At 48.7% G+C, this 25,985-nt stretch overlaps 12 protein-coding genes across 12 annotated transcripts; 9 read left to right on the top strand and 3 right to left on the bottom strand.

Annotated features, from left to right (window-relative positions):
• Positions 1–608: 608 nt before the first annotated feature.
• On the top strand, positions 609–952 carry EURHEDRAFT_378381 (Tim10/DDP family zinc finger protein; the record flags this gene model as incomplete). Its single annotated transcript, XM_040779067.1, has 2 exons — positions 609–706; positions 769–952. 2 exons carry the CDS (start codon positions 609–611, stop codon positions 950–952), a joined length of 282 nt encoding a protein of 93 aa, XP_040638194.1.
• A 268-nt stretch (positions 953–1,220) lies between these two features.
• Positions 1,221–3,785, bottom strand: EURHEDRAFT_516052 (putative Sin3 complex subunit (Stb2); the record flags this gene model as incomplete). The annotated part of the gene is made up of 1 exon (XM_040786433.1): positions 1,221–3,785. The coding sequence occupies one exon, from the start codon at positions 3,783–3,785 to the stop codon at positions 1,221–1,223; it is 2,565 nt and encodes an 854-aa protein (XP_040638193.1).
• A 1,399-nt stretch (positions 3,786–5,184) lies between these two features.
• EURHEDRAFT_413311 (ubiquitin-protein ligase RMD5) lies at positions 5,185–7,228 on the top strand. The gene is made up of 4 exons (XM_040782139.1): positions 5,185–5,523; positions 5,583–5,710; positions 5,760–6,527; positions 6,586–7,228. The coding sequence occupies exons 1-4, from the start codon at positions 5,403–5,405 to the stop codon at positions 6,802–6,804; spliced, it is 1,236 nt and encodes a 411-aa protein (XP_040638192.1). The 5' UTR covers positions 5,185–5,402; the 3' UTR covers positions 6,805–7,228.
• Positions 7,229–8,167: 939 nt separating this feature from the next.
• On the top strand, positions 8,168–9,211 carry EURHEDRAFT_387113 (BTB/POZ domain-containing protein; the record flags this gene model as incomplete). The annotated part of the gene is made up of 4 exons (XM_040779701.1): positions 8,168–8,361; positions 8,422–8,772; positions 8,846–9,119; positions 9,176–9,211. The coding sequence occupies exons 1-4, from the start codon at positions 8,201–8,203 to the stop codon at positions 9,209–9,211; spliced, it is 822 nt and encodes a 273-aa protein (XP_040638191.1). The 5' UTR covers positions 8,168–8,200.
• Positions 9,212–9,757: 546 nt separating this feature from the next.
• csn12 lies at positions 9,758–11,380 on the bottom strand (the record flags this gene model as incomplete). The annotated part of the gene is made up of 6 exons (XM_040784439.1): positions 9,758–9,844; positions 9,896–10,316; positions 10,367–10,428; positions 10,487–10,639; positions 10,691–10,766; positions 10,815–11,380. 6 exons carry the CDS (start codon positions 11,378–11,380, stop codon positions 9,758–9,760), a joined length of 1,365 nt encoding a protein of 454 aa, XP_040638190.1.
• Positions 11,381–11,616: 236 nt separating this feature from the next.
• Positions 11,617–12,961, top strand: EURHEDRAFT_413308 (60S ribosomal protein eL20). Its single transcript, XM_040782138.1, has 5 exons — positions 11,617–11,701; positions 11,817–11,820; positions 12,127–12,311; positions 12,376–12,552; positions 12,615–12,961. Exons 2-5 carry the CDS (start codon positions 11,817–11,819, stop codon positions 12,771–12,773), a joined length of 525 nt encoding a protein of 174 aa, XP_040638189.1. The 5' UTR covers positions 11,617–11,701; the 3' UTR covers positions 12,774–12,961.
• A 566-nt stretch (positions 12,962–13,527) lies between these two features.
• Positions 13,528–15,006, top strand: EURHEDRAFT_413307 (cytochrome b5 reductase family protein). The gene is made up of 4 exons (XM_040782137.1): positions 13,528–13,662; positions 13,761–14,031; positions 14,092–14,169; positions 14,222–15,006. Exons 1-4 carry the CDS (start codon positions 13,618–13,620, stop codon positions 14,788–14,790), a joined length of 963 nt encoding a protein of 320 aa, XP_040638188.1. The 5' UTR covers positions 13,528–13,617; the 3' UTR covers positions 14,791–15,006.
• Positions 15,007–15,701: 695 nt separating this feature from the next.
• On the top strand, positions 15,702–17,327 carry EURHEDRAFT_413306 (HMG-box). The gene is made up of 3 exons (XM_040782136.1): positions 15,702–15,822; positions 16,164–16,553; positions 16,610–17,327. Exons 1-3 carry the CDS (start codon positions 15,742–15,744, stop codon positions 17,084–17,086), a joined length of 948 nt encoding a protein of 315 aa, XP_040638187.1. The 5' UTR covers positions 15,702–15,741; the 3' UTR covers positions 17,087–17,327.
• Positions 17,328–17,523: 196 nt separating this feature from the next.
• EURHEDRAFT_457783 (urease Ure) lies at positions 17,524–20,331 on the top strand (the record flags this gene model as incomplete). Its single annotated transcript, XM_040784454.1, has 6 exons — positions 17,524–17,544; positions 17,597–17,683; positions 17,742–17,768; positions 17,827–19,884; positions 19,941–20,000; positions 20,071–20,331. The coding sequence occupies 6 exons, from the start codon at positions 17,524–17,526 to the stop codon at positions 20,329–20,331; spliced, it is 2,514 nt and encodes an 837-aa protein (XP_040638186.1).
• Positions 20,332–21,038: 707 nt separating this feature from the next.
• On the bottom strand, positions 21,039–23,179 carry EURHEDRAFT_378372 (putative DNA repair protein; the record flags this gene model as incomplete). The annotated part of the gene is made up of 9 exons (XM_040779066.1): positions 21,039–21,581; positions 21,634–21,995; positions 22,099–22,195; positions 22,242–22,510; positions 22,569–22,710; positions 22,760–22,858; positions 22,904–23,040; positions 23,087–23,104; positions 23,152–23,179. 9 exons carry the CDS (start codon positions 23,177–23,179, stop codon positions 21,039–21,041), a joined length of 1,695 nt encoding a protein of 564 aa, XP_040638185.1.
• Positions 23,180–23,665: 486 nt separating this feature from the next.
• EURHEDRAFT_93672 (uncharacterized protein) lies at positions 23,666–24,442 on the top strand. The gene is made up of 2 exons (XM_040787698.1): positions 23,666–24,028; positions 24,138–24,442. The coding sequence occupies exons 1-2, from the start codon at positions 23,856–23,858 to the stop codon at positions 24,313–24,315; spliced, it is 351 nt and encodes a 116-aa protein (XP_040638184.1). The 5' UTR covers positions 23,666–23,855; the 3' UTR covers positions 24,316–24,442.
• Positions 24,165–25,918, top strand: EURHEDRAFT_93576 (uncharacterized protein). Its single transcript, XM_040787697.1, has one exon. It carries the CDS (start codon positions 24,570–24,572, stop codon positions 25,473–25,475), a length of 906 nt encoding a protein of 301 aa, XP_040638183.1. The 5' UTR covers positions 24,165–24,569; the 3' UTR covers positions 25,476–25,918.
• The last annotated feature ends 67 nt before the right edge of the window (positions 25,919–25,985 follow it).

Genomic DNA, 25,985 nt, shown 5'->3' with positions numbered 1-25,985 from the left:
TGCTGCTTCTATTCCTTATCCTTTCATTAAGGATTTTAGTACTTGATAATGTCTTCAAAGGACGAAGACGACTGGCATTAAGCACCGACGACAACCCTGCACTGAGCATCATTATTAGCCAATAGTTCACTCAAGAGCGATGGCAGCACAAATAGCAAAAAGCAGTCCTGTCAGAGAACAAAAGGGTAAGATTTAAAGTACGTTCATTTGCCCCTTGGGCATGACACTGCAGCGGTTCTGTTGCTTGGGAGTGTTCATCATAGCGGACTGATTTGCACAGAAGCAGAAATAAATGTAACGCCTTACCTTGAGGAGACCCAACGAGGGCGGATTGAATACATCTGGAAGGAAAGAAGAAAAAGAAGTAAAAACACTACGCCAGTCACATCCCGGACATGAAGAGATGTAGTTGTGTGCGAAAGAAAAGAAAAAGAAAAGAGAAATGGAAAAGTCGAGCCGAAGCTGGAGAAAAAGAGATTTCCGAAGGCGGTGAGGCGCCTCAGTCCCGCCAACCTCACTCTGCCGTTCACCTTTACTCCGAGAAGAACGATACTCGATATTATTATTTATAACTTTTCATTCAACAAGAATACCATATCCCCGTCACAATGTCTTTCCTCTTCGGCGGACCCCCCAAGATGTCCTCGGCAGAGAAGATCTCTGCCGCAGAGACCGAAGTTGAGATGGTCTCGGACATGTTCAACCGGTGCGCTCAACTGCAAGATTCATACGTATGACAAAGGAGGGAATGCTGACTACATTGGATAGTTTGACCGAATCCTGCACCAAGAAATGTATCCCCAACGACTACCGCGAAGGCGACCTGAACAAGGGCGAATCCGTCTGCCTCGACCGCTGCGTCGGCAAGTTCTTCGACGTCAACATCAAGGTCAGCGAAAAGATGCAGGGCGATGCCGCTGGTAGACAGGGCGGCATGGGTATGGGAATGTAAGAGGACATCTGGCAAAAAGAGCATGGCGAATGTTGAATGAGGGAAAACTTCCGTGGTTTAATGATATTATAGCTCTGGGAATTGCATTGGTACGGTTGGTTGACGGTTTCCGGTGCCATTGACTAACAGGAAGTCGCTGTGTATCATTGATGGTTCATGTCTCGGATTTTAAAAGGTTATATTCTCTGGAATATATGTACACTAGAATGTTACACGTTCATCTTTGGGATCCTAAAAATACAAGTAAAAATGCAACGATGGTATCAAATCATTGCGTTGCGAACCCAGTCAGTCTTCCGAACCATGAGAGCCACGAATTGCTCTGCTTCTCTTCCTCGCCTTGAATTAGTGTCTTGACTCGCGTTTCCATCTCAAAGATATGCCGTTCAAACTCCTCAATGCCGGACTCCACTTCCTCGACCTTGGACCCCAGAACGTTCAGCTCATAATCGAGCTTGGCACCCTGGAGCTCCACTCTCTTCATATAATCCGCAAGGTACATGTGCTCATCCGTAAGGACGTCACTAGACTTGTCCCGGATTTGCTGGAAATAGCCATGATGTTCCAAATAAGCTGCATTGATATCTTCATGGCGGTCGTAGAGTATTCGATTCATTTCATCCACAGAGTCAACTTGTCTTTCGACCCATGGGACGGTGTTTTGGTCCAGGTCCAAGACTCTGGAGCAGAAGATGCGTGCATCAGACGCACGTGTGTCTTCCAGAGAAATCGCTTCTTCGAAAGTGGCATTGGGTTTGTCTTTCACGGACGGCTTGCCTCCCACGCTTTCCCAACCGAGAATAACCTCCTCAACAGTGCTGAATGACAGATGTCGGGGAAAGTAATTGTCTTTATGTCCGAAATCGTCCTCTGATCTAAGATCGGTACAGCTTTGGGGTCGGCGTAGGGTCATGAGCGCTTGTCGAGGTATCTGTTGGCCTCTATCATCCGATGCATCGCTAGATCGCGTTCTAAATGGCATCAATGTCTGGCCATCATCATCCGGGGGTTTCACTGGTGAGTCTAATCCCTCCGTTGACGCGACTGGTTCAACTGTGATATCTGGAGGTTTGAGTTCGGAAGGCTGTCGCGGAAGCGGTGGTCCGGCTTGCTCTTCTTCGTAACGAGCTGTGTCCTGAACAGGCTCATTCCCGGGCTGAATCCCATCAATGGCTGTCTTTTGTACTTCGGATCCTTCGGTCTCGCTGTCTATCGGAGGAAGATAGGCAGCATCGCCAATGAAGTCAGTTCCCTCCCTTGCCAGCCGGTGCGAGCGGAGACCTGGCAATCCCACGGCATCCTTGAACCGGCCAAAACCTATTCGCGCATCCGAGACCTTGTCACTGACACCCTTGAAGACCATCTTACTCAGATTCTGGTCTCTCTCGTCCGAAACACCTATCTGCTCAGGTGTTTTCAATGAATGCTCCGATGTTGGAAAAGAGCGATCCATCGCGAGGTCTTCATTTGAATGTCGCCTACGAGTAGTCCATATGTAACGACCATGATCATCCGTTGTGAACATCATGTCCGATGCTGGCGGACCACTCGAAAAACCATCACCAACGCCACTCTTGCGTGGCTTCCCTCGCCATAACCATTTCGCTCTTTCGCCTGTGACCAAATGCGGGAAATTTTCAATGTCAAGTGTTTCAATATCGGCAATACCAGCCTTGTCGCGTCCTCGCACCATGCCCATGACCATCTCTCCTCCTTGTCCGCTCAACTCCGCCATAGTCGACTTAACAGCATCAGTCCATCCCTCTGCATTTGCTGCCTTGGCCGTGACGCGATGTAGTTTGTCCAGGGTTTGCCGATCCAACCTTCGTGTTTTCTTCATCTTCTGTGATTTTTGAAATCGCCCAACCCCTCGTTTGAGATTATGAATATCGAAGGCATCCTTTGCGACCGGTGCACCAAGAGCGTGAAGCCGATTCCGGGCACCTAGTAATGCTCCCAGCAAAGCGGCCACAGTGGTTGGCCCCATGACTCCATCGTTAGGTTCAATATTATACAGATCAATCCCGATGTCCGTCCACCAATCGTTAATCGCCGTTTCGGTCACATCGCAAAGCAACCCATCCACATACTCCGGCGCCAACTTGTCGAACATCATCAACGCCATCTGACATTGCTTGACCAACTCCATGACCGCGCTGTATAGAGCCACTCTCTCACTCGTCCGATAAAGTTGGTGGAACTTGGCCTCAGTCGCTGGAGGGGGTTGTTGTAACCTCAAGCCTGCGCGTCCTGCACAGCCTAACCGTTTCAAATCCTCATTGACGATGAAATCATCCCGATGCTTTTTGAAATCCCCATCTGGTACCGGAATCACCGTGAGGGCCGACGGAAAGGTACTCAGGTCGGTAACCATGAGAGCCCCCAGCGGCGTCTCTATTCTCCGCGCATGGCATTTCGTCACAGCACTGAAATACAGTTTCAGGCGAGGAGACCAAGTCGACTCGTCAGTTGGAACACCTAGTATTCCCACCACGACAGTATGCGAAGGGTCTCCCGTATAAGTTGTAATGACGAATGTCGGATGGATCCTCGAACACGCCCATTGTTCCACAACATAAACTTCATAACCTTGCAGTGTCATTCGCCGGTGCAGTACGTTCGTCGAAGGGTCTTCTTCAAGGTAACGGAGGGCGACCGGATCAGTGAAGGCGAGTCGTTGATGGGTCTGCAATGGCAATGGCGGTGCATCGGAGTCCCCATTGGGATATGACGGGACGTGCTTCGGACTGACGGTTGATTTGATGGACTCACGATGGTTCACTGTAGGGGGTGCTGTTGGCGCACCGTTCTGCGTAGCAGTTGGTGGCGGCATAGTAGACACGCAATATCACATAGGAAATGTCTCTCTTCAGACAGGTTTGTCCAGGGGTAATCTCAATACTATAAAAACGACCACCCAGCGCTCAAGGGAGAGATCCAGCTCTATAAAAAGGAGGAAGAAACGCAAGTGCCCTTGACCCTCCTGAGGGTCACCTTGTACTGTTTGCCAGAGAACACGGCACGCAAGACATATCCGAGGCCCGGCAGATCATAAACTGAATGGCCTTAAAAGCCAGGAAATTGTGACAGCAAGAGCAGAGATATAAGAGTTGTCATGTCATCCTTCAGAGCTGGTTGTATGGAAGCAAACAAAGAAGCCGACACAAGCACGAAAAGAAATATGTCTATGATCGAACGGCGCCTCGGCGACGTCACCAAAAAGATGAATAACAAAGCGGTGAGTATTCTCGACGACGTTATTGGCCAGCAACAGTCTTCAGCATAGCCTCAGGCACACCGCTAAGCCTCGCTCTTCATCAAGAGATCGAAAGGTCGAACAAGGCTGAGAGAAGGGGTAAGAGAACAAGTGTTTCTATTTCTATTCTTAAGGTCTACAATAGCGATACGTTAGGGTGACAGTTCTCTTCTCTACAGGCCTCCGGCATGGGAGGCAACAGCAGTGAAAAGAAGACAGATCTTCCAAGCTCTCCATCCATCGGTGCTTGACCAAGGATGCTGAACTCCGAGGCAAGCAAGGAGTCAGGGCAGTAAGGTTTCAAAAATTCCTGTCCGATCCGAAGACCAGCCAGAGCGGTCAAACTAGGTAGTTTTCAACTAGCAAAAACACAGTCTCGGACGAATCCTCACTGACATGTGTAAAACCCTTGCACTAGGATGGAGAGGAAAAGAAAAAAAGAAATCAAATTGGGTCCGGGGGAAGCGGTTATTTATATCAATGCCAAGACTAGTGAACAGCGCTAGTACAAGCGAGTTTTGTAATTGGTTACTATTGGTCAATAAGGGGTGGGCTATACCTGTTTAGGACATCCGACTACTGCCACCAGGGGAGTGATACAGGCAAAATACAGAGTAGAACAGGACTGGTTTACACAGTTCCAGATGACTCGTATACGTAGTCATTCATGTATGCGTGAAGTACTTGGGTAAACAGTACAAATACCTGATGCTGGAGTAATACCCTATCCCATGCATAGGGCGGAGAACTGAGCACAAAGCAGCTTATCTCCAAGTACCACTTCAGCTTCTTCACATCGACTCTGTAGAAACTAATAAATAGTCTCTCCAGATAGGGATGCTCGTTCCTGTACTCCGTAAGACGTGCACTCTGCAGTACCCAAATGGCCATCATGAGGGGTAACATATCACCGCCAAAGCTGCACGTGACACATGGCGTAATGCCATCACCGGAATATGTGCCGCCCTCTCATTGTCTGCTGATAGAAGCCGCTGCATGTCACTCTGCCCGAATTGAACACTGATGATTGCTTGCGGCCTTCTATGGGCTACTCACAGTACAACTCTCTTCATATTCTCTTGAATCCTCCCAGTTGAAGCCATATTGGAGCTTCCGTATGGCTATCTCATTATTGGTTGATTATCGTCCCTCCGCATCGGATTAAGAAGCCCACCCCCTCCTCAATCGAACGATATGGATACCGTTCAGAAAGAGCATGAGCGGTTGCTCAAGAAGCTCAAAGGCTCAGAGGGTATTCAAAATGTGCAGTCCACGATAGACTTGCTTCAGTCGGCTCGGGATACGATCGCATCTGGTTCGTTCTCTCCGGAGCTGGAGGCCGGTGATATGCGCTGACGAGGAATCGTACATTAGATCCAACCCAAGCTTCGATTACTATGGCGAAGCTCCAGAACCCCGTTAAATCATCATTCGACTCTATCAACGACAGTCTCAAAGAAAGCCATAGCAGTCTTAACAAATACAGCAAAGCGCTAGACAAGGTAAGGACGTCGCATGATATTCTGACCTGAATATCGCTAACTTCTATAGTTCTTCAAAGACAGGCCACTCCCGAGCACTGAACATGACGCCCTATCCTCTCAAGAACACATGATCAACCGAGCCATCGCAATGCACCTTCTGCGACAAGGCCAGTTTTCTGTTGCTGCAACATTCCTCTCCGAATTAGCCGAAACAAAATCCCGGAATTCACAACAAACGACGGAGTATAACCCAACGAACGATGCGACGAGTCTCCTCGATATAGATGAAGCCCCGTCCGATCAAGTTCGGAAACAGTTCGTCAAAATGTATTATATACTACATGAGCTGAAGGAGAACAAGAACCTGCTGCCAGCTATCGAATGGGCAAGGGAGAACAGAGACGCTCTAGAGACAAGAGGCAGCAATCTTGAATTTGAGCTCTGTCGGCTACAGTTCGTTTGGCTCTTTAATTGCGAGCAATACCCCGGGGCCCCCCTTTCCGCAGGACGGCAGGCAGCTCTCGAATATGCCAAACGCGAATTTCATGTCTTTTTGCCTAGGTATATGCGGGAAGTGCAGCAATTGATAGGGGCAATGGCGTTTTGCCCAAACTTGCAAAGCTCTCCTTATCGGAATATTTTCAATAACCCGACCGCCTGGAACGACGTCTCTTTATCGTTCACCCGCGAGTTCTGCTCACTGATGGGCCTTTCAGCGGATTCCCCCTTGTATATAGCAACTACTGCTGGTGCGATCGCTCTTCCGACATTACTGAAGCTGCAGACAATCATGAAAGCCAAGCGGACCGAGTGGACGACGCAAAATGAGTTGCCTGTAAGTATCCTATTCCAAGTTCTTTCTTCTGTCCAAGATCACGGTTAACCTGTTCCAGGTCGAAATCCCACTTCCACCATCATATCTCTTCCATTCTATCTTCGTCTGCCCCGTGTCAAAAGAGCAAGCCACTGATCAAAACCCACCGATGATGATGCCTTGCGGACATGTGATTGCAGAGGAGTCACTGAAACGGCTGTGCAAAGGCAGCCGGTTCAAGTGTCCATATTGCCCGAACGAGAGCCATCCTCGTGAAGCACGGAAGATATTTATGTGATTTTCGTTTGCATTACACGAGCAGAACATTGCAGTTATGGCAAGGACATGGGAGAAGCTACCGTACAGGCCCCCACTAGCATGTGAGACTGGACACATGATTTCTATTGCGATGTTATGGATTGGCGTATTGGATTGGGATGGAGTCTTGGGTATATAATCACTTACTTGCACATAATGGAAACATCACCCTGATATCCCTTGTCTCTGCTTTCTGTGCACTCATGGGGATGCTTCTGTTTGTTACAGTTAACCATGCTCCGAGGAAACGCCTCTGTTCTCATCACTAATCTTTCTTATCCATATATCATTTCCACCAAAATGCAACTCTCCTCGCATTCCCAGTAGCCTACGCCAGCCCATCCCGAACACAAAGCTGCACCCAGCCCCAGTACCTCGACTAGCAGCTCCACGCTGCCATCCATCACTCACCGAGCAATATAACCACAACCAAGCACAATAAAAATACGCAAATCCTGCTCAAGAAGATACGTAGCGCTCGACCTCTTCTCGGCAAATTGCATAACAAGGTGGTCTCTTTCTGTTTAAGCGTTGGTCTAGACGGGCAAGGGGGCCATGGTTGGTTACTAATCACTAATACCATTAGCGAAAATAGGACATCTTGAATGTGAATTTTTGCCTTTCCATTCTTATTCCTACATTACTACCGCTAACCGTGTCTGAACTTCTACGGTGGCGGCAGTGGTTAGATGAATGCCGAGGTCGAGTAGGATATGAATCAAGGACTCTAATATAGCCATGTAACCACTATACTGGGAACATAATGAAGGATCTCTAAAAATCTCTGACGTTACCTTTTGCAAAAAGATCCTGTTCATGAGGATCATGACTCGTCAATTCCAGTCATCGGAACGAAACCCATCACATTTCCATATGAGGAATCATTTCAAGAGAAATACAAACTCCTAATTGGCCCGTTGATTCCAGTTCCACCACAAACTTAAGCATCTCATTCGTCCATGTATAGCCCGTGACCACGCGGCAATTTGGCGATGCACTTTACGCGTGTAATACAATCTTACGCGTCTTATCAGCTGCGAGAGATGCATGGCTGCATAAAACACAGCCTGATCACGACGGTTCATGCATATCTCGATAGAGGGGAAAAGTGATGTATAAAATAACTGCTTGAACGGCTTTCCTCTCCCATAATGACTCGACGAGGGGTATTTACAAAAACATATGTTCCCTGCCGTCGAGGACAAGAGGTTTTTGGTCTTCGGATACGTACATTGTTTTGTAACTAGCAGTAATTACTGATAAACCTTTTTGCCCCTGATTTTTCCAGGCTGTTCTTCTTTCGTCTCTTTTCTTTCCTCCTAGGAGTACTCCGTACACAATACAATTGTTCGAGAAAAGTAATAAACAAAAGGAAAATGATCTCAACAAAACGCCCACTACCCCCAGAAAACACCTCCAAATATCGCCCCGGCAAGACCTGCTCCCGAACCAGAAATCCCATCCGCGAAGCCCGAGAAACACGAGAGTCTAGACGACCAGAAAGGCGACACAAACCCAGTAGCCCGCAAGACCGCAGGTAACCCACCCCATCTCACCCTCTTCCCAACTAGAAACAGACAGTACTAACACAATGCAGCCCGTCAGGCTCCCCAATCGTAACCCTGAGCGTCGGCCCCGAGAAGCGCCTCTTCGCCTGCCACGAAGACATCCTCTGCGCATCGCCGTACTTTGCAACCTTCTGTCGTGAACAATTCGGTATCTCGTCACGAAGAAAACGGATCGAGCTCCCTGATGAGCAGCCGGAGGTTTTATCGTGTGTTCTGGAGTACTTCTACAGGGGCGATTATACGCCTAGGTTAGTCCATAATGCGCGACGGGAACAGTGGGAGTTGGAGGATATAGGTACGGATAGTGAAGGTCAGAGCCATGGGGCTACAATGTTCCATAAGGCGGCTGGGGGTGTGATTTTGAGGGACACTGCTGTCTAGTGAGATCTTCCCTCCTTTTTCTTCCTTCCTTCTATCAGGGTCAATTGTTGACAAAAAAAAAAAAAAAAACAGCTGTGCAGCCGAAAAGTACACACTCGAACCCCTCAAGCGCCTCGCCCTGCGCAAACAAGGCCTCCACACGGGTATCCAATGCAGCACGATCCTCAACAGCGCGCGGTATGCGTACTCCAACACGCCAGATACCGAGTCGAAGCTTCGGGCGCACTATCTTGCGTTGATTATTCGGAGTCGATCGACATTTAAAAGGAGTGGGACTATGCAGATGGAGATGGAGGAGGGGGGGAAGTTGTTTTTTGATTTGTTTGTTGCGATGTGTAATCATATGGTTTGTGCTTCGTGTCTTGTGTTCTTAAGTTTGGCGTTTCGCTAACGGTGTTATAGGATGATCTTTCGGCTATGGCTAAGCGGGAGGGTTGATGGACGGTGATGCCTTGCCCTTGATTTGAATGATGCTAATGTTCCGGTGCAGTTTACTGTTGTTTTTTCATATCTTGGTCTTTTTTATTCTCTTTTCGCCTGTTGGACCATGTTTAATACCTCTTTTATCATGCTTTGTATAGTAGGTTTTGTATAATACGGTTCTTCTCTATCAACTAACATTATAATCATATGCTCGGGTGAATAACAGCAGAGACAGCAGCCTGCTACATGTCTCTGCATAATATAAGAGTCGATGACCAGAGACAGTTGTGATTTATTCTGTGAGAAGGAAAGCATCAGATACAACTGCTCATGTCGAACTGTCGATGCTGGTGGAATATCGAAGTGAGTTGATGTTACCGGCTTCGGTTTCAATGCAGCGCACTAGGCATATAAACCATGATGTGTATGGTCACTGCGTAGGCTACAGAGGCATATGTGTACTATGTGAGTATATTCGGCGTGAAAAAAAATGCCTGGTCGCAAGTGGTGTTGCGCAAAAGTCGGTTTGTGAGGTCCGTGGAGGACTTGTACCGAAAGGTCCTAGACTCCTGTTCCGGGGAATGCAGTGCCACCCTTGCTCAAAACAACCATACCGCGTTCTCGTGCGATGTAGCCCTTCATGAGACCCTAACAAATTATCAGTGCTAAAGCATGTAGATCAGATGCTACAAAGCTTACCTTGTATATGAGATTCGACAGGAGACACTCAACCTCATCAATGTCGACGCGGGTTCTGTCATTCGCATGAGTACCAATCCTTACAGCTGCTGCGAATTCAGCGACAGGAACGCGAGTTCGTCGCATAGGAGGTTGATCATCTTTCGGTTCTTCAAACCCTCCTACGACGAAGACCTTCCGAAATAGGTTCCGTAATGCGATGTCGCGTCCCCTCTCAAGCGGTAGGTAGATACGCCTCTTGACAAACTCATCTTCTCCGGCGGACATGGCTGCGTCAAAGTTACCGAGGTCTCCTTTTCTGATGCAGTCACAAAGAGGCCGAAATAACCTCTCGAGCCGAGGGAATGGAGCAAGCAGTTCTTCGCTAGGGAGAGTATGTGTCGTGACGATATGACAAGGCACCAGGTACATCAAAATTAATCTATACCAGTTAGTCAGCAAACAGTAAAGAGACGAGATAAGGGCACCAACTCTTTGTTCTTGACTGCGTCCCGATGGCATAGTTTCCATGCATGTGTCAGATGTTTCTCTGCCTGTCAAAGGATTGTAAGAATCAGTCATCCACATAAAGCAAGTCCTCGTACGGTATACCTCTGCATAATCCTCATCCAAGAAGCGTATCACCCCGACGTAGTATTCGAAAGTAACGATGTGGGATTTAGGGAAAGCCGCCAATGGAGGAAGGTCTGCCGACGAAGCGTTCAGGGCGCGGAGTAAGCTCTTGCAGAGCCCAATTGAATTGAGCTACATAAGCAAATTAGAAGTTTTCATCGTAGGTAACGTGACATCTTGTACCTTGAAGTATGTTTTGAATGTCAAACTAATCATGTTGTAGACACCCCATTTTCGTGATTCCTCGATATTAGGAGTCCTATCTGGGTCTCAGCAAAAAAACACAAATAGTCAGGTGGTAGCTTACCTGTCATTAAGACAAATGGTGAACAGCTTGTTAATCACACGGGCGGCCTCCTCAAGCTTTGCACTCTTCTCCGAATCAAACGAGATGTCATCTTGGAAACGGTCGTTGAATGCAACTGAGTCCTGAGAAGAGAGCTCTGCGTCTGCTTTAATCGCGAACGTCCGGACGTATTTTCCAACGACATATAAGCAGGGTATGGTCCACGCCTCAATACCTGCATTCGTATAGCCCCGGCCCAAGACACTGGATACCTGATTCCACGCATTGAATACTCCGACCCAACTACCACGTCCCTCATCGAACTTCAGTATCTCCCCCGCAGCTTTCCAATAGGCCGAAAAGATCTCGATCCATGCATTTTGTTCTTGTTTCGGAAGCTTCGGTCCATTTGCTTGGAAAAGAAAGTACCGAAGATCCAAATGTAGATTCGCGCCGTTGGAGCAAGCGTAGAACGACCGGAGACGATCGGGGTATTCGGGAGGTGCGACCGGTGTGAGAGAGGCTGCCAGGCGGGGACCGGATATTTCTTTGTGGCCTTCCTTGAAATCATTGAAGACAGACGCCATTGCCGCAACTGCTAGCGAAGATCACTGATTGTATCTAGTCTCCTCAATAGCTACAGACCTGGAGACCTTCAATCGTCGAAGGCGGTGGAGGCGGGGAAAGATCGTTAGATAATCGGATGAGGCTTGACAGCCCGTGATCAGCCGCTGTGGCTGAGAGTCCGAAACGGGAATAGGGCCAAAAAACGCCGCTGTCCTCCACTCGCTTAGCCGAAGGGCGGCAACCCTAACCACAACAAGTTCACAAATCCTGAACTCCGGCAACCATAGTCCCCGGCACACCTTTCTCGCGACTAATCATCACAGCGTCGACAAAAGTAAGTGCTACCTTTTGCTATTTTTGAAATTGAGGATTTGTTACTGACTTCAGATTGTCCAGATGGGTAAGTGAAAATTTCCCAACCTGTCCCGTCCTTTCTTTCCCTTTCGATCGGCTGCGATGCGTTCTCCCTGCGACGAACACGTTTGGGCAAAAAAATAAGTGTCTTGGATGATATCGGGTTCTCGAACAAATTCTTGGAAGGTGGAATTTTGGTTTTTCGAACATTTTACAGCTGGTTATGGGGTGCTTGGAAGAACGAAATAATATCGCATTTGGACCAAAAGTTTTTCATCGCTTCATTTCGAATTATCGAGGAATCCGCAAATCGTCTACATCATGTCTCATGCAGCCTACGCATCGATCAATCTGCTTTAAACCGGAAAATCACACAAGCTTCGAGCGAACAGTGACTGACTGGACTTTATAGGGCGTCTCACGGAGTACCAGGTCATCGGGCGTCACTTGCCCACCGAGGCAAACCCCACGCCCAAGCTCTACCGCATGCGCATCTTTGCGCCTAACCCTGTCGTGGCCAAGTCCCGGTTCTGGTACTTCTTGACCCAGCTCCGCAAGGTCAAGAAGGCCAACGGTGAGATCGTCAGCCTCAATGTGGTATGTTTATGTCTTGTGGAGGTTCCTAAGTGATGAGAAAAATGTTCGCTGACTGCGTCTTCAGATCGCCGAGAAGCGTCCCACCAAGATCAAGAACTTCGGTATCTGGCTCCGCTACGACTCGCGCTCCGGTACCCACAACATGTACAAGGAGTTCCGTGAGATGAGCCGTACCGACGCCGTTGAGGCCCTCTACCAGGACATGGCTGCCCGTCACCGTGCCCGTTTCGGCTCCATCAGCGTATGCATCTCTTCCGGCTCTGTGTTTCCTAATCCACTATCTAACCCGTTATCGCAATATAGATCCTCAAGGTTATCGAGGTCGACAACGCCGAGAACATCCGCCGCCCCTACATCAAGCAGCTCCTCACCAAGGACCTCAAGTTCCCTCTGCCTCACCGCGCCGCCAAGCCTGCTGGCAAGAAGATCTTCGCTTACTCGCGGCCGTCTACCTTCGCATAAATGTGACGTTAGGGGTTTTGGGAGTAGGAGTGTGGATGAACGATAATGATACAGCCATAGCATGCAAAGAGGTCTTATAGCACGCAGAGAACACAGCGTGTATTTACCACTCAGAAAATGGGAAGGGTTGTTTTGATGTCACTCTAGTCCTCTGCAGCGACGGTTTTTCAAGATTATATCACAAAAAACAAAACTTGGGGTTTCTTTTCTCGGTTCATGATTTTTCCCGGCCATGGTGTATACAATGTTTGAATGATGATGTAGCTTTTTTGTTCCTCGATTAGTACAGATCAGAGTACATTTATGGGCAGCTGCCTCTGCAATGGAGTGCGTGTCAATTTTGCCCTGTATTTGCCTTTACTTCTTTTTTTTGCTTTTTCCCATCAGCGCCATGCCTTTAATGGTATATTGTGGAGCAAGATGATATACATATCGGATATCTTCAGCAATCATTTGCTATCTATCTACCTTACTGTTTTGCAGGCATATACGACAACGTAGCATTCATAATGGATCTCCGGTGTGCCATTGGCTGGTGCAGTGTTCGAGTTAAAAAGCAACGAGTTACAACGCCTCTTGTCGAACCCTTGCCATCAACAGGCACTCCTGTATATCCAAAGGCAGTTGCCCGTATACTCATCGTACTTCATTCGTCTGGTTAGTAATACCGCGGAATTTCCCAGGTACCGATTGCGTCATTGGTCCCCGTCGGTCTTTCGGACGCCGAGCACCAGAGCCGCCCGCACTCGGAATTTGTTCAACTTCATCCCTGCTTCTTTCTTCTTCTTTCTTTCCTCTCACTCTCACTAGTTGATACCTTCATTGACCATCAATTACATTCACAATGTTTGCGCGTCAAGCTTTCAGGTGCTCGCAGCCCTTCAAGCAGGTAAGAGAGCTTCCCCTCTCTTATTTACTATTTATCTTGCTCTTTGTCGGGGAGCATTCCGATTGAGGACCTCGGGATCATGCTAAATCTCGTCGCAGGGCCTCCGCAAGTACTCAACTGAGGCCCCCAAGGGCAAGTCGTTGACTCCCGTTTATGTTACTGTCGGTCTCGCGGGTGCCGGTATTGGATTCTACCGCTACAGCACCGGTGCTGCTACCGCTGAGGCCCCCCGCCAGAAGGTTTTCGTTGGTGGTGACCAAGGATGGGTTGACCTAAAACTCGCGGAAGTTGAGACTCTGAGCCACAACACCAAGCGTTTCCGTTTTGAGTTCGAGGACAAGGAAGCTGTTTCTGGTCTGCAAGTTGCTTGTAGGTAGCCCGGTTCTGCTGTGTGGTTTCACAAAGGATCAATGCTAACTGGGATTACAGCTGCTCTTTTGGCCAAGTTCAAGCCTGCAGGTGCTGAGAAGCCCGTTATCCGTCCTTACACCCCCACTAACGATGAAGGTAAGTCAAGCCATTCAGCCTTTGCATGGAATTTGAACTAATTGATCTATAGAGGAACCCGGCCAGCTCGAGCTTGTCATCAAGGCTTACCCCAACGGCCCCATGTCGGAGCACTTCCATAGCATGAATGTCGGCCAGCGCATGGAATTCAAGGGCCCTCTTCCCAAGTACCCCTGGGAGGCTAACAAGCACGACCACATCGCCTTGATCGCCGGTGGTACGGGTATCACTCCCATGTACCAGTTGGCTCGTCAGATTTTCAAGAACCCCGACGACAAGACCAAGGTTACTCTGGTGTTTGGCAACGTCAGTGAGGACGACATTCTCCTGAAGAAGGAGCTCTCGGATCTGGAGAACACTTACCCCCAGCGCTTCAAGGCCTTCTACGTTCTGGACAACCCTCCCAAGGGCTGGACCGGTGGCAAGGGCTACATCAACAAGGACCTGCTGAAGACGGTTCTCCCCGAGCCCAAGGAGGGCAACATCAAGCTCTTCGTCTGCGGACCTCCCGGTTTGTACAAGGCCATCAGTGGCACCAAGGTCAGCCCCAAGGATCAAGGCGAATTGGATGGTGTTCTGAAGGAGCTGGGATATAACAAGGATCAGGTCTTCAAGTTCTAAGCGAATTCAGTACGTTTCATGGTTATGTGACATAGAAGCATGATGTTGCCAAATAAAAAGAAAGCATTGTTTTTGAACGGGTATGCGCCTGTGAAGTTGTACTATAGTGATCCGATATGACGCTGGATGCGACAGTGTTTCAATTGATATCCCTTGATTTTCAATCATCTAGTCTTCGTGCATATTTTAAAACCTACTGTATCTACCAAAGCTCCCCGATAACTGTACCCACGGTACAAGCTCGTTCGCGGGGAAAGTTATGCCAAAGTCCGGGTCCCCGCTACGGATGGGCTGGTGGCGCATGGGATCCTATGTACATTATGAGTAGAGCTGTATATCTTGAGCGATAATACAAGTACATTTGTACCTGCTTGCTGGTCTTTATTTTTATTTTTATTTATTTATTTATTTTTGTTTTTTTTTTTTTTTTGGTTGCTAAAAGACTTAATTGCTATAGTTATAAATGGTCCTGCGGGTCTTAAGCGCAGATATATATTTTGTTAACACAGCAGCATGAACAGGCGACCCAGTAAAAATAAGACGAGACAACGAAGCAGTAATGATATTGTTAATGATTGAAGGCCTTTTTAGCATAGTGATTGACGAGCAATATCCTTTTTATTCGACATAGTATGCAATTGATTAATGGTTACTAGAGCCTAAGAGATTGAACTTGGGTGCAATTTTGGCTGGAAAACAGTGATGAGCATTAGTGGGAGCTCGCCTAAAGCTAGGTATGAACTGCCCCGAAAAACCCGGTGGCTGGACAGGTCCTAAACCAGCTTAATCAAAGAATGCCCGGAGCTCAGGCCGACCGCCCCCAAATCCACCAGCACCCTAGCGGCAGTTTAGCGGCCGCCCCCTAAAAGACCAATAAGTCCCGAAAATTTCTTCTCCCTCTTCTTTTTTCCCTCTTCCACCTCGCTACCCTTTCGTTAAACAACCCCCAAAATGGCCCCCAAGGAGGATAACAAGGCTAAGGATGGCACTGTGACAGTCAACGTTGACGAGTTCACCAGATCTCGCGACAGTGTAAGTTTTTCTTTTATTTTCTTTTGAGTCGTCTTTTATTTCTGGTTTTTTGGGTGAAACAAGATCTTTTCTCGCGTGTTGCCCCCAGTAAACAAAGCCTTCTTTGGGCGGAAGATCGCCCAGTGACTTTACCTGCGTTTAGTTATGGACTGTGTACATACGGCATATCGTGCTTCTCGCTTGCTGTCTTTCCTTTTTATGTTTATCATCGCGAACGCATTCTTTATTCTTTCTTTTCTGTATTTGGCTATGTTCAGCTCGCGCGCTTCGTGTCGCGACTTCATGTATCGCCGGACCCACTGTCTCCGTCATAATCCACCATAACTAACACCGCCAAATAGGTCCTCGTTAGCCTTACGCAACTGAGCTCAGCAGTCGCGGACTTGTCGCGCGCCTACATCAACCACTCCAACGCTGTCTTAGGTCGCAAGCCCGAGGATTTCGACCTGGGTATCATCAACAGCGGCATCACCAACGCCCTGTACCAGAATGGTCTGCTCACTCGTCCCTCCAGCCCCGGCGCTAAGTCCGAGGCCGGCGGCGACAAAAAGAAGCGCAAGCGCAACCACGACCCTAACGCCCCTAAACGGGCTCTGACCCCGTACTTCTTGTACATGCAGCACAACCGGCCGCAGATCCAGAAGGAGCTTGGCGATGACAATGTTAAGCCCAAGGACGTTGCTGAAGAGGGTACTCGTCGTTGGGGGAACATGACTGACGTCGAGAAAGCTGTATGTTCTTGGCTGGATCTAAACCATTAAGGATGATGCTAATTGATCGCACGCAGGTCTGGAAGAAAATTTATCTAGAGAACCTCGAGAAGTACCGCCAACAAATGGACGAGTACAAGGCTCAGAAGGAGCAAAAAGCCCACGAGCATGATCAAGCGGCCAGTTCCCAATTGCAGCAGGAGGCCACTGCCGAGCCATCTCAGGCTGGATCCGATGACGAGGAAGAGAACGAAGAGGACGAAGAGGAAGCCTCTCCTGAGTCTGAGGCTGAGCCCGAGGCTTCTCCTACTCCTGAGCCCCGCAAAGAGCCGTCGCCTCCGCGCAGTAGCAAGCAGCGTCGTCGTAGCGATGCTGCCAAGACCACCAAGGCGGTCGAGGAGTCTCCCGCTGCGGCCAAGTCTCCCGAGAAGAAGAAGCGCACCAGTGCTCGCAAGGAAAAGGAGCAAGAGGCGCCTGCACCTGCTTCTACTCGCAAGACTACCGAGACCAAGCGTCCTCGGAAGAAGAGAAAGAGCGATGCCGGCGACGAGTAATTTAGCCAATGATATATTGAATCTTTGGTTAGTGGGTGCTTGGATGTACTTTTGCTTATCAACATCTTGTATTATTTGTCTCGCGGGAGTTTCTGGGCGCAAGTAGTACTGGTTACTAGTAGTAGTTTGCAGTGAATCCAAAAGTTGATGATGCCTGTCCCAAAAAGGAAACAGGTAACTCTTATCAATGACTAACGGCGATGAGGTTCTTATCAATTCGCATCGGCCAAATTCGGTGGAGCCTTTTTTTTTCTCGTGGATTCTTCAGTTTAGTACTAGTAGTATGTATATAAGACCGTGTCCGCTGTATATATCCTTGTAAATAATAGCTTATTTGTCTCTCTAACCGTCTCTTTTTATACATACCACTAACCCCGTGCATATACATTGTGGAGTGCATTCACTGTGCAGAGTACCCCACGTGACGCCAGCCAAGGATGCACCTCATCCCAAAAGAGGTTTGTACTTATACATTCTCATATCAACATGTTTATACTGATGTAATGATAGCTGGACAAACTCACCATTTCCCATCTGGGATTTCTGGCCCAACGCCGTCTTGCACGTGGGATTCGTCTCAATCATGCCGAAGCGGTGGTATGTGAATATCTTTTCTATCCCTCCGAAATCGGTGCTAAGTAGTACGCGCAAGTAGGCTTTGATTTCGTCTAATCTACAAGAGGTACAACCCATCCCATTTTGATTTTCTACGCGCGAAAGAGAAGAAACTAATTGATTAGCTCATTCGCGATGGCATCTACTCCGTCGCAGACCTCATGTCCATCGGCAAGACCATGCTAGGTCGCCGCCACGTCCTCCCCTCCGTAACATCCACCCTCGTCGAGCTCCAAGTCGAAGGCACCTTCCCTACCGGCACATACCTCGTAACCGTGCACAACCCGGTTAGCAGCGATGACGGAGATCTCGAGAAAGCGCTGTACGGAAGCTTTCTGCCCGTCCCGCCGGCGGATACATTTCCCGATCCCGATCCAGAAGACTATCTACCTGAGAAAATGCCTGGTGCTGTGATTCCGGTGAAGAGTATGGGGGTTGTCCTAAATGAGGAACGGAGGAGGATAAGGCTTAAGGTTATGAGTAAGGGTGATCGGCCTGTGCAGGTTGGATCACATTACCATTTTGTGGAAGTCAATCCGCAATTGCACTTTGATCGGATCAGGGCGTATGGGTATCGACTTGATATTCCTGCTGGGACGTCTGTGCGGTTCGAGCCTGGAGATACTAAGACAGTTACGCTGGTGGAAATTGGTGGACACCGGATTATTCGCGGGGGTAACTTCCTCGCTAATGGTACTGTTGACTTGACTCGTGCGGATGAGATTGTAACAAAGCTGCAAGAAGCTGGGTTTGCGCATGCGCCTGAACCTGAGGCAGATAATGCGCTGATTGCGACACCTTGTATGATGGAACGGGAGGCTTATGCGCGGATGTTTGGCCCTACGGCTGGTGACTTGGTGCGATTGGGGTTGACGAACCTTTGGATCAAGGTTGAGAAGGATTTCACGGCATATGGCGAGGAGTGCTCATTCGGTGGTGGTAAGACGCTGCGAGAGGGTATGGGACAGGCTTCTGCGCGGTCAGAAAAGGAGTGTTTGGATACGGTTGTTACGAACGCTTTGATCGTGGACTGGACGGGGATCTACAAGGCTGACATTGGGATTAAGAATGGGTTTATCGTTGGACTTGGCAAGGCTGGTAACCCGGACATTATGGATGGCGTTCATCCGGAGATGGTCGTGGGTGCTTCGACGGATGTGATCGCTGGAGAGAACAAGATTGTGACGGCTGGAGGTATCGACACGCATATCCATTTCATTTGCCCTCAGCAAGCGAACGAAGCACTTGCATCTGGTATCACCACATTTCTGGGTGGTGGCACTGGCCCATCCACCGGCTCGAACGCGACAACCTGCACACCAGGCTCAACACACCTGCGCCAGATGATCGAAGCTACCGACTGCCTCCCTGTCAACATCGGCATCACCGGTAAAGGAAACGACAGCGGCCGAACAAGTATCGAAGAACAGATCCGCGCCGGTGCAGCCGGCCTCAAACTCCACGAAGACTGGGGCTCCACGCCAGCAGCCATCGACACTTGTCTTGAAGTCTGCGACGAGTACGACGTGCAATGCATGATCCACACCGACACGCTCAACGAATCCGGCTTTGTCGAAGAGACGGTGAAGGCCTTCAAGAACCGCGTCATCCACACCTACCACACCGAAGGTGCTGGCGGTGGACACGCACCAGACATCATCTCCGTCGTGGAACACGACAACGTCCTCCCCAGTAGCACCAACCCCACCCGTCCATTCACAATGAACACCCTCGACGAACACCTCGACATGCTCATGGTCTGCCACCACCTGTCTAAGAATATCCCCGAGGACGTGGCATTCGCGGAATCGCGCATCCGCGCTGAAACCATCGCTGCCGAAGACGTCCTGCACGATCTGGGAGCCATCAGCATGATGTCCTCCGACTCACAGGCCATGGGCCGTTGCGGTGAAGTCATCCTGCGCACCTGGCAAACAGCACACAAGAATAAAGCGCAACGCGGACAATTGGCGGAAGATGAGGGAACGGAGGCGGATAACTTCCGCGTGAAGCGTTATGTTAGCAAGTATACGATTAACCCGGCGATTGCGCAGGGTATGTCGCATGTTATTGGAAGTGTGGAGGTAGGTAAGATTGCGGATCTGGTGCTCTGGAGTCCGAGCTCGTTTGGGACGAAGCCTCTGCAGATTCTTAAGAGCGGGATGATTGCTGCTTCTATGATGGTATACCTTTCCCTTCCTTTCTGGTATCTGTAATGGGCGTTAAATTCGACATACAGGGTGACCCCAACGCCTCAATCCCCACCATCGAACCCATCATCATGCGTTCCCAATTCGCCGTAAGTCCCTCCCCCTCCCCTTCCCCTTTCCAACAAATCCTAACCCCATCTAACAACAAAATGTATGCAGTCCTTCCTTCCCAGCACCTCCATAATCTTCGTCTCCCAAGCCTCCATCGACACCAACACCGTGCAATCCTACCGCATCCGCAAGCGCATCGAAGCAGTCAAAAATTGCCGCACCATCGGCAAACACGACATGAAGTTCAATGACACTATGCCGAAGATGCATGTTGATCCTGAGAGTTATGTTGTGAAGGCTGATGGGGTGCCGTGTGTTGCAGAGCCGGCGGAGAGTTTGCCGTTGAGTCAGGACTTTTATGTTTACTAAGCTGATTGATGGATGAAGAGAAAGAGAAAAGGTGTTTGTTCTTTTTGGATGGGTTATATAATATGGGTATACTGGGGTTTGTACCCCCTGATCCCTGGTTTCTGCAGGTTATGGAGTATATGTGGTATAGTGGTCTGATTACTGTACAGTACAGATGTTATCATGAGTTGACGAATATAACGTTTATTATGGCCATTACCATAGCCATTATCTAGGTTATATTTATCATATCTCATGAAGTAGTGGAGTCATAACTCAATCTCCGGCTCAGTATGATTATTCCCCGCCGAAACAAGCGACACGAAACTCCAGGCTTCATATGTATCCGCCCGTGCTGCTAGATACGCCGCCTTGCGACTACGCCTGTGTGAAGTGGACGATTCCTCCTGTTCTAGATCCTGGGAAGAGAATAATGTAAACGCGGATTCTGGGATGGAGAGGGTGTTTGTTTGTTGGCTTTCGGTTTGATGGATGGTATTGGTGTCGATTTCAATGGTGTCTGGGTTTGGGTTATGAGATGAAGGAGATATAGACAGAGATGGAGATGGAGCGGTTGATGGTGGAAGACGTGTTTCCATCTTCATGTTGTTTTCGTTCTCGTTTGTGTTTTTGTTCTTGCTTTGCAGAGCACCGTCTTCCTCTGCTGGCCATGAGGATGGAAGTGAACCGAGGTGTGATGTGGCTGGCATATTGGCGCGTAGGAAGGATCAAGCGCGCCAAATTTCATTGCGCCTGGCTCGTTCAGATTCGGGGGTTGGTTCAGGGACGGTGAGGGGTTCGCCTGGATTGGTATTGGTGTTAACATAAGTTTCGTGGATCGTTTCCATAGACGAGGGAAGAAGATTTCCCGAAGACGACGAAGATGAGAAGTCTTTGGTGATGTATTTGGTTAGGAAAGTTGACGACTTTGGTCTTTTGACGTGTGTCTGGGTGCTGGCAAGTGAATTGCCAAGGTCGAAATCGTTATCCGCGAAGCTAGAATGTTGACTTGTTTGAGGCGATGATCCTTCATTATAGCGTGCTCTTTTTCTCAAATGGAGTGGGTCCTCGTCATTTGCGATTGTCTCCCGCATGTGAGTGTTATGAGAGAAGTAATCACCAGAACAGAGGTGCCTGAAAAGGGCCCGGATCGAGCTGCTTTCGTCCCAGGTGAGAATATCAATTGTGCACGGGTAGATATCTTTGGTTATCAATGCAGAGACCAGCTCGCATAGTTCGTTATACAATGAATGGCAGGAGGAAGGGAATTGCTGTATCGGTTAGCTGGCGAAAAATGCAAGGGAGCGGAATGACAACACTCACTATGATGTTTGGAAGCTGGTTGCCTGCTTTGTCTTTCACGTCTGCAGACGAGCGTGTGTCCCTGTGGCCACGAGACAAAATATTAATCAGCTTTTCGAGAGGGATATCCGTATCGTCTTTCATTCCATAGCTATCCAGTGAGAGTGACTTGCTTTTTGACCGAAAGGCCTCGAATAGAGCATCTCTAGTCTGAGATAGCACTTGACTATCATGGATTCGTTCGATACATAGCTTTTCCAAACCTTCTAACCGACGCCTGATCGGGTAGCTTAAGTTCATGCACTTGATAGAGATCGCCTGCGCACCGCCAATCCCAACCTCAGGCAACTGTGAGCCATCCTGCAAGCGGCCGACGATTGGCTCTATGTAGACCGTTTTCTCAGACCTGGCGATAGACAGGGCAAGTCACTCTCGCAGCTGTGGATCCGCGAGTTTTCGTCGTCAGTAAGACACCCTGGAACGGACCTGTTTTCAAGTTCGAAACCGCAGAGCTGATATCTCGTTGCCACCTCGGGCAAGGCTCACGGATCAATAGTCCTAGTTGGTATCGATCCACGTGGATCTTTTTCATTAGTTAGAGTCCACTTCACAGTAGATATCTTACATACTCTGGCATTTAGCCCCGCGCTGAGTGCCACCCACACTTCTTCGTAGCCAAATGTCCACGCTCGGAAGTAAAAGGTGGTGTCCTCCGGATAGAGACTGATCTTCTGCAGAAGTTCTGTCAATCCCTCAGCTTTGGATGAAAAGTGTTTATGGAAGTTCTCTGCACGAGCATAGGTAGTATCGAGGTATATCTTGTCCAAACGCTTTCCGCCTAAAGCGTATGGGAGCAGGATTGGGTTCCGGACAAGACAGTTGACCCACCATGATTCCGCTATCCTGATTAGCTACCTATCTTATTCAAGGATAGGATTGCATAAAACGTATATCACCGGTATAGAGTATATCTTTTCCATCGCCCTCGATGAGAAACATTACAGCGCCTGCACAGTGGTTTGCATCAAAGAGGGTGACGCGGATTGACAACCGTGGGGTGAATTCGATTTCTGTTGGTGTATCCAGCGGGATTGCTCTCTGCTTTTTTTTAGTGACGCATTTCATCCCATACTATGAGGAAACTAACAATAAGTTTGTACAGATGCTTGTAATGCAGTCTCCTGGATTCTAGGATGCCTTTGTTGAAATCCATACGGTGGGGATATTTTTCGATGCTCAGGAGCAGCTGTTCTGTATTAGAACTGCAAGATAAAAATTCCAATATACAAACATACTTCTCTCTAGCTGCAGAGCAATAGATGAAAGGAGTCCGGAAGGACTCCAGACCCTGAAGATGGCCGCTGTGTACATGGCTAAGGAAGCAGGCAAGTGGTGATGGCCTGTCTTGATTCTTGCGAAAATAGTCGACTGGTTGCTCAGCTTCGTTCAACTTTTATATGGAAGTAGAGCTCACTTTGTATATAAGGGAATTCTATAGAGGTCAGTCTCGAATCCATTAACTTGTAGCATGGCTCTTACCTTGAACGATGCCATCAAACGTTGACATCGTTGTGACTGAGATGTCTAACAGGACATGGCCCTAGCTGGTAGTAAAATCTGACCATATTCTTTACAGGTATGATGAACTATGAACGACGATGGGGCTCAGGAAAAAGGTGAGAGCGGATGACATGGCACGTGATCACTCGGGAAAGCTTCAAAGTTTCCTCTTTGGGGATTCTTAGCTGTAGACAGGTCAGAAAGCTACATACATACCGTCTCTTGAGGAGAAGCAAACATGCCGATCTCACCGCAAGCTACAAGTTTATTGCTCTACTTTACTCGATGACAATTAAACGGTGAACCAGACCATTTTCATTGACAACTAACAAGTACGAAGTTTTTTCTGGGCGGAGGATCCGACTGGGGCTTTCATTCTGACCAACACAGCTCACTTTTTTCTTGCCTCCTCGCACTTCAGACCCTCCCGGGCCATGCTGGCATCCACAAGTGGAAATGGCACTTTTCACATCTTTTTTCCAGCTGGCCCGGACGACCAAGTGGCCATGCGCTAGACCCGCCGGCCAGCGCTGAACCGGAGGACTTTTAGAGCCAGTTGGGGGCGCGGCTGGACCGCCAATATTCATTCTGCGCGAATCGGAGGCATTGGATTATTTGATAGGACAAGACATTCGGCAATCATCATTCGCAGACGTGGGATTTTTCATCTATCCTTTTTTTACATGCTGGCTGTGAGGGATGCGCTGGCCGGCATCCGACTCATCCTGCGCTATATATTGAATAAATCCCATCTAGAATATCCATATCTGTCCTTCTGCCCTTCTGTCGTGTTTCTTTTCGCTTTCAGATTGGCGATTCGCATCAGGAACCAGCTTGAACCCCATGCGATGAACCTGTGAGATCTCTCTCTTGCGCCTGTATGAAAGCGACCACGTCGGTCTCGCAAATTTGAATAACCATTGACGTTGCGAATATTGAATTTCAACTATAAATATATATAACAGGTCCGGGTGTTTCGCCAGTGCTTCATCGCGAGTCGTTCAGCTGCCATTCAGTGGCCGAGGCTTCACTCTTCTTGTCACCTCAGCGGTTTTTTATTTTTTTACATATTTTTTATATATTCCTTTTCCTGGGCTATTGGCATTATTTCTTTTTCTTCCTATACATTCGTCCCGTCTATAATAATTCTCTTGAGATCGTCTTTGTGGTTGTCTCCCGCTGACTTCCCCAGATTTGACTTACCGGTCGTTCTCCCCTTTCCCGCATCCCTCTTCCTTAACCATCACTCTTTCTCTCTTCAGAAAGGCCTGGGTTGCCTTCTCTGGAGTACTGTTTCTCTAAATACTTCTTCATATATTCTCTCCGTTTCTTTTGAATTCGCTCCTTCCCTCGTTCATCTCTACTCTCTTCCCCTCTCGGTCTCCGCCCTGTCCAGCATGCATAAACCATCCCTTGGCCAGATCGTCTACAACGCGATCTTCCCTCGTCCTCGTACCAGTGATCCGTCTTCATGGTCGGCGCACATTACTCGCAACCTAGTTCCCGAAGTCCGTATCGAAACATCCACTTTCTACGGCTCGTTGGACTGCATTGAGGCCCAGTACCCGGGGTTGGATTATTCATATGGCCCCCATCGCATGCGCCTGGGTCGATTTCCCTGGCATCGCAGATTGTTCCGGACTTTCGACGAGCTTCGTCTGACAGAAGCTGAGATCTCTTCTCTCTGTCGCTGGGAGGGCACCAAATCCGCGCGCGAGCGTTACGAGAAGGAAGCAGGGGTTAAGGTTCAAGACACCACAGCCAACGGTATTCGCCCTGCATCACCTCGCCCCCTTCCATCCATCGAAGTCCATTACGAAGACGATGCTGAATCCGTCACGGACACTGAGTCGATTACCGAATCCCAAAGTGACGTTATCATCACCGATACTGAGACCATCGGTGTGATTGACGATCGAGGGGTGGATTGTCCTGTGTCGCATAATGTGTCAGAGGATGAATCCAGCGACGAGGAGATGGAAAGTTGTGGCGTCGAATTGAACCATCGTCTTATGGCAGCGACGGCAGCGCGAGAACAAGGTGTTAATGTTCCGCTCGATGAAGACTGGGAGCAATGGCTGAAAGAAGCCGGTGAGCGCGGTAGCTACGCCAACATGATCAACGCGATTCGAGCAAATCAACCACTGAGATTTGTGACTTACCTCCCTCATTCCCCGTTGGCCCATCCTAATCGGACCGGTGTTTCCTCGACATCATCTCCATATCCGGGATCTTATATCCTTTCAGATCCATCAGATCGGTCAACCCTTCGACGTACCTCCGTGCACCCCCGAGCGCGGTAGAGTCTGGATACCGACAACCACTCCTCTCCTACTTTCCCAACCTAATCTCTCTTTTATCCCGATTCAACAGGCAGCGCCTGTTCTCTAGCCGTCATTTGATATGGGGGTGCTTTCCTTCTTTTCTTTGCTTCTTACAATCTCTTAGTATGAGATCCATTTCGGCGTTCCTTGCTGCATTTTAACAAACCCGGTCTCTGGCTGCGGATACCTGTGTGGCTCTTTGCGTTCCTTGAGCATATTGCTGTCCTACAAATACCCCTTCTTTCTCGATTCTTTGTTTGGTTTGGCCATCTCGTTTTATCTTCAGATCTATCGTGATATAGTTATAGCTCAATACTTTTAACACCGCATAGAATGCTGTTGAGAGTGTTGATTAATTCCTTTTGTTAACCTATCGCCAGTATACAATTAAGCATAGTTCCATTACCATAGCTTATCTCCGTACTGATTCTCCGCCTGGGAGCTCCTCCCCGCATATCTCCCGCAACTCCTACCAACTTCTTCTCGTTA

The sequence above is a fragment of the Aspergillus ruber genome, assembly GCF_000600275.1.
Source record: "Aspergillus ruber CBS 135680 unplaced genomic scaffold scaffold00016, whole genome shotgun sequence".
In the NCBI taxonomy this organism is placed as follows: domain Eukaryota; kingdom Fungi; phylum Ascomycota; class Eurotiomycetes; order Eurotiales; family Aspergillaceae; genus Aspergillus; species Aspergillus ruber.
Note: the sequence above shows the minus strand (reverse complement) of the source record. Positions and strands in the feature narration are given on the sequence as shown.

Bases quoted from the DNA above. Each gene is read 5' to 3' on its own strand.
- EURHEDRAFT_93576 (XM_040787697.1), top strand. From the start codon at position 24,570: ATGCATAAACCATCCCTTGGCCAGATCGTCTACAACGCGATCTTCCCT.
- EURHEDRAFT_413311 (XM_040782139.1), top strand. From the start codon at position 5,403: ATGGATACCGTTCAGAAAGAGCATGAGCGGTTGCTCAAGAAGCTCAAA. The intron at 5,711-5,759 runs GTAAGGACGTCG...TAACTTCTATAG, and splicing joins ACAGCAAAGCGCTAGACAAG to TTCTTCAAAGACAGGCCACT. The intron at 6,528-6,585 runs GTAAGTATCCTA...AACCTGTTCCAG, and splicing joins CGACGCAAAATGAGTTGCCT to GTCGAAATCCCACTTCCACC.
- EURHEDRAFT_413306 (XM_040782136.1), top strand. From the start codon at position 15,742: ATGGCCCCCAAGGAGGATAACAAGGCTAAGGATGGCACTGTGACAGTC. The intron at 15,823-16,163 runs GTAAGTTTTTCT...ACCGCCAAATAG, and splicing joins TCACCAGATCTCGCGACAGT to GTCCTCGTTAGCCTTACGCA. The intron at 16,554-16,609 runs GTATGTTCTTGG...GATCGCACGCAG, and splicing joins TGACTGACGTCGAGAAAGCT to GTCTGGAAGAAAATTTATCT.
- EURHEDRAFT_93672 (XM_040787698.1), top strand. From the start codon at position 23,856: ATGCTGGCTGTGAGGGATGCGCTGGCCGGCATCCGACTCATCCTGCGC. The intron at 24,029-24,137 runs GTGAGATCTCTC...TATATATAACAG, and splicing joins GAACCCCATGCGATGAACCT to GTCCGGGTGTTTCGCCAGTG.
- EURHEDRAFT_413307 (XM_040782137.1), top strand. From the start codon at position 13,618: ATGTTTGCGCGTCAAGCTTTCAGGTGCTCGCAGCCCTTCAAGCAG. The intron at 13,663-13,760 runs GTAAGAGAGCTT...ATCTCGTCGCAG, and splicing joins GCTCGCAGCCCTTCAAGCAG to GGCCTCCGCAAGTACTCAAC. The intron at 14,170-14,221 runs GTAAGTCAAGCC...ATTGATCTATAG, and splicing joins CACCCCCACTAACGATGAAG to AGGAACCCGGCCAGCTCGAG.
- EURHEDRAFT_413308 (XM_040782138.1), top strand. The intron at 12,312-12,375 runs GTATGTTTATGT...CTGCGTCTTCAG, and splicing joins AGATCGTCAGCCTCAATGTG to ATCGCCGAGAAGCGTCCCAC. The intron at 12,553-12,614 runs GTATGCATCTCT...ATCGCAATATAG, and splicing joins CCCGTTTCGGCTCCATCAGC to ATCCTCAAGGTTATCGAGGT.